At 39.9% G+C, this 14,268-nt stretch overlaps 5 protein-coding genes across 6 annotated transcripts; 4 read left to right on the forward strand and 1 right to left on the reverse strand.

Annotated features, from left to right (window-relative positions):
• Positions 1 to 53: 53 nt before the first annotated feature.
• LOC130689926 (trypsin Blo t 3-like) lies at positions 54 to 2,019 on the forward strand. Of its 2 annotated transcripts, none has more exons than XM_057512865.2 (8): positions 54 to 132; positions 200 to 248; positions 346 to 410; positions 481 to 566; positions 715 to 847; positions 971 to 1,394; positions 1,468 to 1,604; positions 1,682 to 2,019. In XM_057512865.2, exons 1-8 carry the CDS (start codon positions 115 to 117, stop codon positions 1,847 to 1,849), a joined length of 1,080 nt encoding a protein of 359 aa, XP_057368848.1. In that variant the 5' UTR covers positions 54 to 114; the 3' UTR covers positions 1,850 to 2,019. The 2 variants fall into 2 exon arrangements, with proteins under 2 accessions (XP_057368848.1, XP_057368847.1); XM_057512864.2 differs by having other exon boundaries at positions 57 to 132; positions 343 to 410.
• A 1,127-nt stretch (positions 2,020 to 3,146) lies between these two features.
• Positions 3,147 to 5,129, forward strand: LOC130689930 (trypsin alpha-4-like). The gene is made up of 8 exons (XM_057512869.2): positions 3,147 to 3,241; positions 3,303 to 3,363; positions 3,466 to 3,533; positions 3,643 to 3,734; positions 3,844 to 3,973; positions 4,146 to 4,482; positions 4,557 to 4,693; positions 4,768 to 5,129. The coding sequence occupies exons 1-8, from the start codon at positions 3,224 to 3,226 to the stop codon at positions 4,921 to 4,923; spliced, it is 999 nt and encodes a 332-aa protein (XP_057368852.1). The 5' UTR covers positions 3,147 to 3,223; the 3' UTR covers positions 4,924 to 5,129.
• Positions 5,130 to 7,402: 2,273 nt separating this feature from the next.
• Positions 7,403 to 9,524, forward strand: LOC130689924 (uncharacterized). The gene is made up of 8 exons (XM_057512862.2): positions 7,403 to 7,490; positions 7,616 to 7,685; positions 7,771 to 7,838; positions 7,910 to 7,995; positions 8,093 to 8,225; positions 8,459 to 8,936; positions 9,014 to 9,150; positions 9,229 to 9,524. The coding sequence occupies exons 1-8, from the start codon at positions 7,473 to 7,475 to the stop codon at positions 9,379 to 9,381; spliced, it is 1,143 nt and encodes a 380-aa protein (XP_057368845.1). The 5' UTR covers positions 7,403 to 7,472; the 3' UTR covers positions 9,382 to 9,524.
• Positions 9,525 to 9,904: 380 nt separating this feature from the next.
• On the forward strand, positions 9,905 to 11,828 carry LOC130689925 (uncharacterized). The gene is made up of 5 exons (XM_057512863.1): positions 9,905 to 10,442; positions 10,508 to 10,624; positions 10,693 to 10,854; positions 10,912 to 11,124; positions 11,291 to 11,828. The coding sequence occupies exons 1-5, from the start codon at positions 9,990 to 9,992 to the stop codon at positions 11,483 to 11,485; spliced, it is 1,140 nt and encodes a 379-aa protein (XP_057368846.1). The 5' UTR covers positions 9,905 to 9,989; the 3' UTR covers positions 11,486 to 11,828.
• Positions 11,829 to 12,276: 448 nt separating this feature from the next.
• LOC130689929 (AH receptor-interacting protein-like) lies at positions 12,277 to 13,827 on the reverse strand. The gene is made up of 7 exons (XM_057512867.2): positions 13,617 to 13,827; positions 13,354 to 13,554; positions 13,100 to 13,289; positions 12,859 to 13,045; positions 12,645 to 12,787; positions 12,506 to 12,585; positions 12,277 to 12,437 (listed from the first exon to the last, which is right to left on the reverse strand). The coding sequence occupies exons 1-7, from the start codon at positions 13,689 to 13,691 to the stop codon at positions 12,303 to 12,305; spliced, it is 1,011 nt and encodes a 336-aa protein (XP_057368850.1). The 5' UTR covers positions 13,692 to 13,827; the 3' UTR covers positions 12,277 to 12,302.
• Positions 13,828 to 14,268: the final 441 nt, after the last annotated feature.

Below are 14,268 nucleotides of genomic sequence, written 5' to 3' on the forward strand. Positions count from 1 at the left end.
AGCCCGTAACGGCGTTTGGATTTTGAATAAAAAGGACCCCAATAGGCTGACATGATCATCAGTTGAGCGCATTCGCTTCTAGTTCACCTTCACGCAATTTCCAATTTATTCACGATGCGTTTAGCTGTTGGGGTAATCACATTTTTTTAACCTAAATTAAATCTTGTACTTTAGAAAAATTATTTTAAACTGGCTGTAGGTGTTCCTTTGGGTCGTCGCGTCTGTCTGTTCTCATCCTGCTCGTGAAGGTATGTCTGTTCTGAATGATGCACTTTTAAAATCTTATTTTATGCCACTATTCATGAAGAATCTATTTCAATTTTAAACTGAATTTGATTTCAGTAGGGCTAGTGGATGATAGCAAAATCGTCAACGGAGTCCCGGCAGCTGCTGGAGAATTCCCATCTATCGTATGAGCTTAAATTTTCTAAACAGCAGCACAGTCTAATTCATTTTGTGATCATTTGAAACATTTTGCAGACGGTTTTACTTTTAAATGGCTACTTGTGCGGTGGTACCTTGATTGCTCCATCTTATGTCCTGACGGCTGCTCATTGCTTGGCAGAGTATGAATTGTTTTTGTTTTCAATTGCTTAAATGTTTAGAACATGAATTCGTTTGGCTTATTCTTTCATTGTGATTCGAACTTTTTTCGACAGTTAAAACTTCTTGAACAAAATTGAAATTAATTTGTTTGTTTTTTTGTTATTTCAGTCACGCCCAATCAGAGTCGAGCCTTTTCACTGTGTATCTAAACACGTTGTCAATTAACGGTGGCGGAACAGGATCTCTGACTAGAAAAGTGACTAAATTCATCGTCCATGAAGCCTACAACGCCAATACTCAGGTGAGCCTTTCCTCTTGTATGTAGACTAAAAAAAAAAACTGGAACATATCCTAGTACCGAAACATAGCTTTCTTAGTGTATCATCCATCATGTAGTTAGTTAACAATCCAAATAACTTGGTAGGATAACGACATTGCTTTGTTGGTCCTGGACTCACCGGTGACGACAATCACGCCCGTTACCCTTCCGACCGATTCATCGGTGACAACCACTACGAAACCTACCACTACCCCACCACCCACTTCAACTACCAAACCAGCATCGACCACAACAACCAAACCAGTAACGACTACAACAACTAAGCCTTCGACGACGACAACGAAGCCAACAACAACAACCAAACCATCGACAACTACAACTACTAAACCGACCACAACAACGACCACAAAACCAACCACCACCAAATCTACCACAACGGTGAAAACAACGACAACCAAACCGACGTGTTCGTGCACTTGCCCGCCACCGACTACCCCCGCGGTAAGAGCTTTCAGCACCTACTCCAACAGCCCGGCCGTCATCGCTGGATGGGGAACCACATCTTCAGGTATTAACCTGTTTAACTCCAGTTTATCCTTTTTTTCGTTTGAATCATTTGTTTTCTCATTTAAATGCCAAAGGGGGAAGCGTTTCGCAAGTGTTGTTGAAAGCTGACGTCACTGTTTTGGACAATAGCGTCTGCACCAGTCAATACGGCACTGGATTTATTGCTGCTGACATGTTGTGTGCCTCTGCTCCTGGTACGGATACCTGTCAGGTAATTTTTATTTAAAACAACTGCTGTTGAAAGTTACTTGGTTCATTTCAATCAAATGCTGATGTGCAATTTTACAGGGTGACAGTGGTGGCCCTCTTTACGTCAGCGGAGTTCAAGTGGGTATTACATCCTTTGGCTATGGTTGTGCTGATCCCAGCTATGCCGGTGTATACACTCGTGTTACCACTTATCTCGGTTGGATTGCAACTACCAAGGCTAACAATCCTCCTGCAACAGTTGGTTAAAACTATTACCTTTGGAATTGCAGTCTCTTCTACGACGTAAACCGAACCTGATATGAAAATGAATTTAATTTAAAATTTTTGTCGCTTGTGCGATTTTGAATTGATAAGACCACATAATTACGTGTCTCTTATTGTTTGTGAAATGTACATGGGCGAGAAAATAAATTTCTTTATTTAGCATGCAAAAAATGGAAATGGTTTATCTCCTTTCATCATTGTTACACGATATAGTTTTGTGCACAGCCATCAAATTGCGAACTCTTGCTCTTTCAGTGACGTGGCATTGTTCCCTCGAAGAATTTATTTAGGTGACCTATCCCATCGCTTTCCCGAGGAAGGGAGACGTAAAACGAAACAAAAGAAGGTGTTACATCATAAAAGCTCAGCGTACGGTGCACAAGGACATCACCTGTCCTTTCAGATTTAGTTGTCCTACCTCCGACTATCTGAACATGTGCCTATTCTTCTAGCCACCTAGTGTTCACCTAGCCACCTGTGCCTATTCTTCTAGTTTTCAGTTGTTCATTTTAATGGCATCGAATGTGCTAATCGAACATTAATCAACTCCATTATTCGTTTCGCTACACTATTTTGTAGCTATGCAAACAACTGCAACAGCATCTCTTGCTACATGTGAAAAGGACAGCCTTCCAAAGTGTAATGCAAAACTATAAATCACTTTTTAGGACAACGAGATCGCCTTGCTGGTCCTGGATCGGTAACCGTCCGTTAGTGAAGTGAAGTTGGCAGGGTATGTTGGGAAATGTCGACCGGTTTCACTAACTGTTTGTGTACCTTCACAACGACGCTTATTTGTTCGGTTACTAAGTATTATTCGTGGCGTTGTCCATAGGGCTTTGCCACTCGCTCCTAATCATTTTGTTCCAATCAACAAGTGTTCCACTGTGGGTTGGGTTCGTTCAAGTGATGCCCATATTATAGCGTGACATAGTTGCCTTTTTTTTTTTTTTTTTTTTTTTTAATACGTTGGTCCACGTTATCTCTGCGTAACCGGAACTTACTGCACACGTTTTAATGAAAAATGACGAGCGTGAGCTGTGTATGTGCGTCATTCGATTTTCCACTTGGTTCATTCGTAGCCGAAACGAATAGAAATATCAATGTGTCTATTCCATTCAATTTATTGAAGCGTGTTGGACTGTTGCACGCCACCAGAAAAACCTGGTGCAAACGCGTGCAGCATATGGTCTGAAATAGATAGCGGGGCTTAGGTCCTCATTATGAGCCCAAAGGGATATCAAAGGGATTTTTTGGAAATAAAAGCAGCTGCAACGGATCACCTTGTCCATTAGTCGATTGCCCACAGTTACCTGTCATTCTTCAAGCGCTCTTTCTGAAATTCCGACCATCAAAATGCGTTTCACCTTATGGGTAAAAATTGTCTTTTTTCTTCATTATTTCATCCACGCAATTAATGTTTATGAATTAAAAGGCCGTAGGCTTGTTTTGCCTTGTTGGTTTGGTGTCAGCAAGATCTGCAGAGCCTAACGAAGGTACTTTAGCTTTTTGTTATGCAACTGAGATCGCTTTTTCCCAACGTTTTGTGCGAAATTTCAAATGTTTAATTTCTTGTTATTTGGAATTCAATTTCAAAGAGAATCGCCAGCCCAGCATCTCTGTCGTCGGTGGAACTCCAGCGGCTCTTGGCGAATTCCCATCATTGGTAAAAGCTATATAGCCCTCATTTATATCATCCACTATTATACTGCTTTGTGGGCCGTTTGCTTCAAACAGAATTTGCATTCCAAATTTCGATTGATGTTTGTTTCCAGGGTGCTATGCGGCATAGCAGTGGCTCCCTTCGTTGTGGTGGAACTCTGATTGCACCTTCCCACGTCTTGACGGCTGCACATTGTCTGTTCGGGTAACTAGTCGTTAAACAGTTTTTGAATAACCAGCGTTACCTCTACTTGTGCTCGTGCTTTTTTTGTTTCTTGAATTCGTCCATTACAATTGACTTTGATCATCATTAGGCTGAGTGCGACAAGCATTAGCACATTAAGCATGATGTTCAACTCGACGACGGTGAGCGGCGGCACCGGCTCTATCTCTAGAGCCGTGAAGAAAGCCATCATTCATCCAAGTTACACCGACGTAACCAAAGTATTGCTAATCTTTTTACTACCATTACCCTTATATATGTATGTATTTACTTACATTAATTTTGTACCCGTCACAAAACATGGAGAGAATTGTTTTGCTCCGGTTATTTTGAACGGGACGAACGCTGAAAAACAATTAACTCTCCGAACTAAAACTTTACATTATCCGACAGGGATTCGACGTTGCCGTGATGGTATTGACTTCGCCTGTCACAACCCTTGCCTTCGGTAAGCTTCCGACGGATTCAGCCGTAAGCACACAGTCACCAACGACAACCACAAAAACAACGACGACCACGAAACCAGTGACAACCACAAAAACAACGACGACCACGAAACCAATGACAACCACGAAACCAACGACCACAAAACCATCATGTTCGTGTACCTGTTCACCGGCAACGGTGAAACAAAGGGTCCAGGAAAGAGCCGAAAACGTTGAATCGAGAGCTTTTAGTACGTACGCGAACGCAGCGGCCGTCGTTGCTGGATGGGGGACAACGTCTTCAAGTTAGATTTTCTTAACATTTGCATTCCCTTCCAAGTAGTTTTGACACTCATTTTTTAAAATCCAATTTCGAAAGGTGGCAGTCTTTCATCCGTTTTATTGAAAGCCAACGTCACGGTTCTAGACAATTCAGTTGTCGCTGCGCAATACGGATCTTCATTCATCCCCACGGCGATGCTGGGTGCCGCCGCCCCGGGTAAAGACACCTGCCAGGTGAGTTTTGTTAACCAAGTCAGTAGTATTCGGCGATCAAATGTACCTAATGGTGGATAAACTGAATTATTTAGGGTGACAGCGGCGGTCCTCTTTACGTCAGCGGTGTTCAAGTTGGCATTACCAGCTGGGGCAGCGGCTGTGCTGATCCTAATTTTGCTGGCATCTACACACGAGTCACGACGTATGTGGATTGGATCGCACAAACGGTGGCCAGCAACCCGGCCTAGGTAGCTGGCGCTATCCAGTGCACAATCAAACAAAAACGACTTGGACCTGCATCTTACTTGACTTTGGCGTTTGTTACGTAACATTACCTGGTTTGGGTGTTTTCTTCGTGAATCTGTTATCACCGATGATATGATTTCCTTTCAAATTTTGTTTGGGGTGTGTATGTATTGAACGGGCCAAAATAAAATTCATTATTCAACAGGAATATCGCGCACAATTTTACTGTGAACAATGATCAGATTGTTTAAATATGTTATTTTAATACCGTGACGTAATGGTGCAATCGCGCAGCGTCGCATCGCACCACCGAAGATGTCTGGTTGTACGATGTCTTTCTAAATCGTGCAACAGTGAGAACACACAGAAAGAAAACACAGAGGCCATAGCTGCCGTTTCATTTCAGATTCGTTGTCGTTCATTATTTCATTTCTTGGTTTCAATGCATATCCGGATCTGAAAATGCACCTTTTTGAGAAGTGACGTAGTACATTAGCTGTGCGTCCCTGCGTCATTGGCTATGCAAGTTTTTTCATTCGTAAAACAAATCTATTGTTTCAATTGGCCTGTTTCGTTGAATCCAAAAATTTCGAGTTTTCATTTTACAGCGTCGCCTTTTTTCTTATCGGCTTTTTTATATGTTTTTTTTTTTTTTTTTCCTCTTCGGTTTCTGCATCAACATTCCCTGAAAAAATTGTTTTTTCTTCACGTATACAATTTTACGTAACAAACGTTATCATGACAAGATTGGGAGCCATTTTTCTTTGTTTGGCAACCATATCCTACCGTAAGGATGGGGTCTTTATTTAGGTAACCCATCCCAATTCTTTTCTCGAGGAAGGGAGACGAAGCACAAAAAATCTTACGTAATGGAAGTAAATGGTTAGTGTCCTTGATTCAGTTGATGTACCTGCGCCTGTCAGGTCGGTGGTGTGCAATAACTCTAAGCTTCCTAGAGATTGTATCGCAGTTTGCAAAAGATTGTGATTTCCTTTTATCCTAATCGTTAGTGGCGAACACATTACGCGCGGGTTTATTGAAAAAATTGTTAGTAATGTTAGAAGCCATCTTTAGACTAATTATCTGCCTAAACTTAAAGAATCTACTTTGGGAATACGTGGGGACTAACTTGTTTTGTGTCTGATGTTAAATGTCTACATTGGGTGGGCAACAAGTCATTGTAGAAATGCAATTTGTGAGATATGAATTGTAGATTCTAAATAATTCCCTACAAGAGCAGGGACCGTGGATTTTGTTAAGTGTTTTTACTCGGTTAAAGGGTGCATAATGGAAGAGTAAGTTTATTAGAAAAAGTGCTACTACATCATGGACGACCGGACATGTTGTGTCTTAAGGTCGGGTAAGTTTATGATAGGAAAGAAACAATTTTGTTATGGAACTGGAATGCATTGCAGTGAATGCATAGCTAATGTGTTAGCTTTGAATTCTTTCTTCCAACAACAATTTAACATTATACAACAATTCTAAAACTATGTTTGTCGGCCCGTGTTAAAGTTTATTATTTGCGATCGCAGGAAATTCGTCCTTTTGCTCGGGAGGTGATCGCAGAAAAGCCATTTGCAGCTCTTTGGTAATTAAACGTTAAACATACCCTTGTACCATTTACAGGATAACAACTTTATAGATTGCTAGCCTTAATAGCTACTGCGGTTTGCTCACGTCTTTGCGTAAAGTATTCAGAATTTGAACTAAACTTAGGCGAATATACATTAATTAATTCGTGAATCTATAGAGAAAAGTGGGTGGGCACAGCAACGTGCAGGCCACCAATGAGTCTATCGCGCAGCGGAATTATGCCAGCTCACCAATGAAAGCCATGTTGACATCTGCAACGCATTTGTTCCATAATATTAGAAGTATGGGTCCATTGATGTAGAAAACTAGAAAGGTCCTGCGTTTGCGTTAGATCCTGTTGCCCTTATTTCTCTATTATATTTCCAAGGATTATCATTTTTATCGGTTGGAACAGGCACGCCATTTCACGCTTTTCTGCTTCGTTAACATAACGCTTATTAAACTATGGCACGCAACAAGGTGCGTTGACGCAATTCAATGTGCGCTATAAGCTGTGCACCAATGGGGTAGCTCCGTGGCCAAAACACATGTGTTTTTTTTTTCTAATTATTGGCTTTAGGTTGTTTAACTTTGTGGGGATCTCAGTTTGTCAAATGGGAGTTGGATGACATTCCCAAATACGCTTCGCCATATTTTCCACGTTGAAAACAGCTTTTCTTTTCATGTGGTCGTTGACAACTTGCGTGACTTGCTGTCCTTATCTTTCAAATACATTTTCATTGGTTATTCTGCAATTATTTTTTTATCTGTTTGGAGAAGTGTTAGGTCCAATTGCCGCCCGGTACTCGTGGCAATAGCTCCACATGACCCCGTGCCACTGTGTTTCTACGTCAATAGCCCAATGTATTAGACTTTTTGTATAAAAAAGGAGATGCTTCTTCAACCCGATCATCAGTTTGAACCCCACGTCGCTGTGGTCTCTTCGTAATAGCCAACTCCGACAATATCTTTCACGATGCGTTTCTCCATTTCGGTAACAATTTCATTTGTTTTTGCCAAACTCTGTAATTGTAATTTGTAGTCGACCACTTTTCGTTGTTTTATTTTCGTTAGCATGTTAGAATTTTATTTCATTTTCTTTGCTGTTTTAATTGACAGGTTATTGCCTTGCTCTGCCTCGTTGGCTGTGTTCGTTCAAATTCCTTGGCCAATTTGAAACGTGATACAGGTAAGCATTTTCTACACCACGGCTTTGATAGGCGTTTATTATTTCTAAAAATTCAAATATCATGATGTACTGTGTTTGATTAAAGGTGCTGAACTACCCACCATTTCTATCGTTGGTGGAACGGCAGCTGCTGCCGCGGAATTTCCTTACATGGTAACGCGTTCATTTTTACGAAATTCTTTGATGCTGAACTGCCATTCCAATATTTTTTTTGTCTCAATCAGGCTGTTTTGCGCTTAAGTACCTATTTGTGCGGTGGCACCTTAATTGGATCTAAGTACATTTTGACTGCTGCCCACTGCCTCTCCGGGTAAGATGTGGTCTTCAAATAATGCAGATGAGCCACGTTGTTGTAATTTTTTAAGTTTTTCGAGCCCCTAACTTATGGTTGGCGTGAATGCTTTCAGTTTTGCTGCCACAGCTGTTTCCGGATTCAAAGTTTACGTTAACACCTTGTCGGTGAATGGCGGCGGAACTGGCTCTGTTACGAGCGGAGTCACGAAATTCATCATCCATGAAAAATATAACCCTAACACTAACGTGAGTGTTATCCCCCAATTTCATTTTTCTAACGAAAAGATATTGAACTTAAATTACCATACTGGAAACCCGTAGATAAGCAGGTCTCCGTAAAGCCCTGTACGCTTACCCTTAAGACTCGCGTGCTTACGATCTTAGAAGCTTTTATACTTCAATGTAATCATTTTATTGCTGTTAAACCAATTTTCATGCAAAGGACTTGCATAGCCATTCAATTTGTCAATGATCTACAGGATAACGATGTGGCTATGCTGATTTTGAACACCACCATTACAACCATCCCTTTTATTTCACTTCCCACCGACTCAGCCGCAACGAATGTAACGACTACAACGAAACCCACGACTACGATGCCCACAACAACGAAGCCCACAACAACGAAAACCACGACTACAACGAAACCCACGACTACAACGAAACCCACGACTACAACGAAACCCACGACTACAACGAAACCCACCACAACAACAAAGCCCACCACAACAACAAAGCCCACCACAACAACAAAGCCCACCACAACAACAAAGCCCACCACAACAACGAAACCTACCACAACAACGAAACCTACCACAACAACGAAACCCGCTTCAACAACGAAACCCGCTACAACAACGAGACCCACCACAACAACCAAAGCGCCACAAGGACGAGCTTTTAGTACTTATGAGAATGCGACGGCCGTCATCGTTGGATGGGGGACAACATCTTCTGGTTATTACCAAAAATTTCATGGCCATTGTCTTTAATATTAAAAGAAATAATCATTACTTTCCTCAATTAAATAAAAGGTGGCAGCATTTCGACTGTGTTGCTGAAAGCCAACGTCACCGTTTTGGTCAACTCCATTTGTTCCAGTCAATATGGTACTGGATTTATTGGGGCTGACATGTTGTGTGCCGCCGCCCCGGGCAAAGACACCTGCCAGGTTAGCTCTTCAACATGTTCTTGTCTTTCGGCGATTCTGTTAAACGTAAATAACAAGCAAATAACATCTGTAACATAGGGTGACAGTGGTGGTCCAATTATCGTCAACGGAGTTCAAATAGGCATCACCTCCTTTGGCAACGGCTGCGCTCTTCCTAATTACGCCGGAGTGTACACCAGAGTTTCTACCTACGTTGATTGGATAGCGAATACGCGAGCCAACAATCCGTAAGAAAATCGAAATGCCGTTCACAGTTATTCATTGGATAACGTGCGGATTAATAAAACCGAATTTTCCATGTTAAATTGGTTGTAACAAAGTCCTCTGTTTGGCTTGAGCTGTTGCATCTCAATGTGCGTTATTTCGGGTTTTTCTCTTAATTATTGGTTCGGAATACTGTAGTGGAAAAAAATAAAATTTATATGCAGCAAATAACACTTTTTATTAATAATCCGCAATGTAAGTTTAGCTCCGCACGTTCATTTGTTTTGGGAACGTAGAAATGCCACTAGTTTGAAAATTCAGCTGTAATTTTTAAACTGATGTTACCATTTTATAAGAATTGACACTTTTTATAATTTAAACTTTGCTCGGCTGAATAAATTCTGTATACCGAGGAAAATAATACCATAGGCATTTGAAAATTCACACTGTTGCCGCCAATTCAAGTAATAAAGGAGTTAGTTTAGATTCCTAACGTAAGATGGCGGATTGGTGGTGTCGTCTGCACCTGTTGTGAATGCTGTAACTTCAAATATCTAGTTTCCAATCCTGCTGTTTCTTCGGTGGCGTGTTTTTTAAAGCTGTGCACGTGTTGAAAAAGATTGAACCATTGCGCTATGAACGAATTAGCCGAAGTTGCTAGAGAAGCTTTCCTTTTGCCCATACAGATAATCAATGACCGGAGTTTCTTTGAGGAAGGTTTCCAGTGTCAATGGGCTACCAAAGTAGACTCTGCAGTATCAGATTTGAAGAATAGGTTACCAAATTGTTCGTTTCCATCTAAAGACGAATTAATAGAAAAAGGCAAAGATGTATTGCAGTTACTCATACTGTGTGGTGAACACAACGTTTGTGCTGAATGGAATACCCAGAAACTAGTGGAGAACGTAAAGGATCTTCTCGAACTTTTGCTATTCAAACTTGATGCTGGAAACATTTGTGACATACTTTGTTGTAAAGGGGTTGCTCATACAGTTCTGCAACAACTTAAGCCAAAATTAGGCAAAAATCAAATAAAAGCATATCCTGCTGCAGTAAATTGTTTCCTCTGGGTTATCACCAACACTAAGGTATAAAGATTTTAAACTTAACTTGGCTCATAATAATAACTTTCCTGTTTAAATGTTCTTTTCAGTTACCTGCCATTGACGAATCTGTAGACTTTGCCATACCTGTTTCCTTGGTATTATTTGATGATTGGGAACCAACCTACCAGCAGAAAGGTCTTGACTGCATATCTCATATACTAAACGTACCAAGGAAGACTTACCTTTAGGATTTGTTCACTTTCTCCATTTAATTGCATTTGTTATTTAACAGCAAAATCCTAAATCTCTGCAAAAACGAGGATGGCTTGAAGTCATCTTTAGCAGCTTGAAGAAAAATACTCAATTTAGTGATAGACTGAATTTGTACAAATGCCTTGACATTTGCCTGAAACTTCAGACATTGGATTTGGAAGGCCCATCACACTGGAACAGGGTACAAAGCTTATACATTTTTTTCTTATTAAGCTTTAATTTATGATATTTCTATTAGGATGAGGAATATGATAGTCTTGTGAATGATTTGTTGCAATCAACTCTAGTCCAAGACTCACCATCTGCAGCAACATGCAACCTAAAGATTCTGGTTATTCTTTTCCATTCAATGAAAATCAAAATGGCAAAATTTCTTCCTTCAGTGATTGCTGTGTTGGACAACTATCTTGCAGTTGGTGTTACTCTCGATATTCACGTTTTGACGGTTGAGGTAAGCCAAAATCATTTTTTTTCTTCAAGTACTTCAGGCGTTTGATTAGGTTTAAAAATATTATTTACGCAATTTTTTTAACTATTTGTAGCCTAGTTGATTCCCAGTTGTATAGAAATTTTAGCTAAATTTACACAAATACATATTTTTTCTTTCTCTTTTCCAGTTGATGGAACTAACCATTGAATATTGCTGGGTATGTCTGGAACCACAGTTTACTAGCCATTTGTCTTGGCTCTTATTCAAGCTTGCAAGCGAAAAGTTGGCTGATGAAGAAACACGACAAAGAATATCTAAATGTGCTGATTTAGTTGAAAATATTTCCCCTTCGCCGTTACCCATTCTTTCGTTCCGGCCGTAACAACGGAAAATTTGCCGGTATTTTTGTTAGTTTATTTTTATTTTCTCGCCTGTTATTAAATGATGTAATTTGGTACGAAATCCTCAGTTGTTAACTATTAATGTAGGTAGAATTAGTATTAGCCGAGCTGTTGGAATTTGTAACATGTTGCAACCTTTCTCGCATCCTGTTCATACTTCCCGCGCTTTCTCGGTTGTCATGGTAATTTTACCTTAGCAGACGACAGAAGTCTCAAATGCGAAAACAAACGTGTTGATAGAAGTTCAACTACAACAAACATTATCTATAAATATCGGTGTAATATTTAAACGTACAAGACTCAATAACACCGTCAAATATTAAAGTGAAATAGAAATATTCCAGTGTATCAGTGAGTTTCCATTAAATCTTAATAGTTGTTGAATTATACGTGAGTTATTAGGTGACTTTATAGACTCTAGTTGCTTAGTGATGCAGAATCCATATTAACACGATTAGTATCAATAAAACCGCCGCGTTTACAAAGGTACTTTACTTCTTTCTTCAATTCCCCCTTAATAGATTACGTCCTACATTGCTTACATCTCAAACATTTAATGTTTTTCATCTCTTTTCTATAGTTTTATTACATTTTGCTGTGTAGTTTTATTGTATTTAATCATAAACAAAAAAATTACATTATTTAATTGTGAGATGTCAATACTAGGTACAAGGTACCTTGTAACTTTCAGTACTATTCTGAAGATGCAGTGTAAATAAGAAAAACTTTGTTTTCAATCAACCTTTTTATTTTTTTAGTGTTAACAAAGAAGTACAATGAAACTCCTGGTGTAATAGCCTAGGATGATGTTTTCCCAAATGCTTGACTTAACCATGCTTTATCTGACTTATTTTTCTCTTTGATCATCTCTTCTAGTTTGTTGAGTTGTTGCTGAACTGTTTTCGACAATGAGGGGTCAATGATAGCAGCTTTCTGAAAAAGGTAAGACAATCTTCTTTAGCATTTTATTACACATAAGACTAGCAGAGTGAGGAACCCACTTCAAAATCACTTTTAGCTTCTTTGGGATTCCAGGCATTTAAGTGTGCCATGCCCCTCCTAAACAATGCCTTCACGTTATCTAATGTAATGAAGTAAATGATTTTCTGGTTTTTGCAAAAGTAAAGAATGACAAAGTACCTGGTTGGTGAACTAAAACTTGGGAACATTGTTCAATAACTTCATAGTAATTTCCCAACAACAATTGGCATTGAGAGTAGTTAAGTAGAAAAGGTATTTTCATGTCTGCCAAGTTTTTCCATTCTTCTTCGCCTGGTTTTTCTCTATGGAAAACAAACATTTAAAAAAAAATGTGGAAACCATTGTGAATCTCCAATTAGATGCCTGGAATTACTTGAGTTGCAGTTGTTCGATTATTCCTATGGCTTGTGCATAAATCGAGGATGCTTCGGCATTCTTTTTATTTTGATACAATTCGTTACCCTCTTGCTTTAGTCTGGGTAATGCGTTCAGTCGTTCTATCTCGTCCATTTGCCACGTCTCCTTCTTATACGATTGTGGTAAATCAACACCAAGCAGCTCTGTTTGAAACGTGAATCAGACTATCTTTTGGGGATTTAGTCACATTAACTGACCTATTCTGAAGAGCATATCAGTGGGTTTTTCCATGAGTTGGTTTAGGTCATCATATCCCAGTTTGGGACCATTTGCTAAAGCCATGGCCCCGCAACAGTGGGAAGAAGGTGTGTGTTCGTGGGCCTTGGACTTGTCTTTGGAGTAGGCATCTCGGAGTGTTTTGGCAACCAGAGGGTAGGCCAAGCAAAGCTGCAATCCAAAACAAACTTAACTAGTTGCCTCAAAAAGCAGAACTCGTTATCATAAGTGTTACATTCTTTTCAACATGAAACTCTGCCACTTCATTGACAGCCATAGTCTGTACTATCGTTTCCCAGACTTCGAGTTTAAATTTTTTGCCAATCAAAATTTCGATGGGCTGAGAATAGGTACGACTGTCATCGATAACATCTCCCAGTACGATTTCTCCATCTGAATTTTTGGTAATAGCTTGGGTGATGAAGTGAAACCGCACCTACAACAAATGGTCGTTAGGTTTTTGCGTTTGTCTTGAAATAATGGATGATTCTAGACTACTTTGGTATCGGGTGGGAATTCGGCGACGTGATTACCAGCGTGTATAATTTTCTTTTGTATGGGTGGATTACTCATTTTGCTTTCCAATTTTGCTTTGAGGTTTCCCCTAAAAACAAACAAGTTGTGTGTGTTAGTTCTTCACGTGCGCGTGTTTGACAATGTTCAGTTAATTTTCGTTCAATCAGCTGGATCAATACAGACTTTATCCGTTTGTTTTGACAGGAGAAAAACTAACGCGAGTACTAATAGCCGGCAATGTTGCTTCCCAATTCGTATATTTTTACCGCTAATTTTTATCATATGATTTTAAATATCCCTGAAATAGTCCGTTTAATGGTCGTATTTTTGTGGAATTAATTATTTCTCTCTGCAATGATTTAATATTAGACAAATTTTAAGTGTAAACAATCCATTTTTTTTCCCTTTTCCAGGCCCTACGCGCGACTACCATCTAGCGGCGAGAAAAGCAATCATCTGTCGATGGCAACTTGATAAGTGGGCGGAGCCAAACCAGCTCACATCGTCCATGTGCATCAACACGAACGTCTAAGGTGAGTTCCTCTCCAGTTTTCTTTCAGGCGCTGTAGCGCCCAGTATCTTTGTAATCCTGTGTCCTCGTCGTTTCGCGACATTAATCGGATCCATTCGCCAC

The sequence above is a fragment of the Daphnia carinata genome, chromosome 6, assembly GCF_022539665.2.
Source record: "Daphnia carinata strain CSIRO-1 chromosome 6, CSIRO_AGI_Dcar_HiC_V3, whole genome shotgun sequence".
NCBI classification, from domain to species: Eukaryota; Metazoa; Arthropoda; class Branchiopoda; order Diplostraca; family Daphniidae; genus Daphnia; species Daphnia carinata.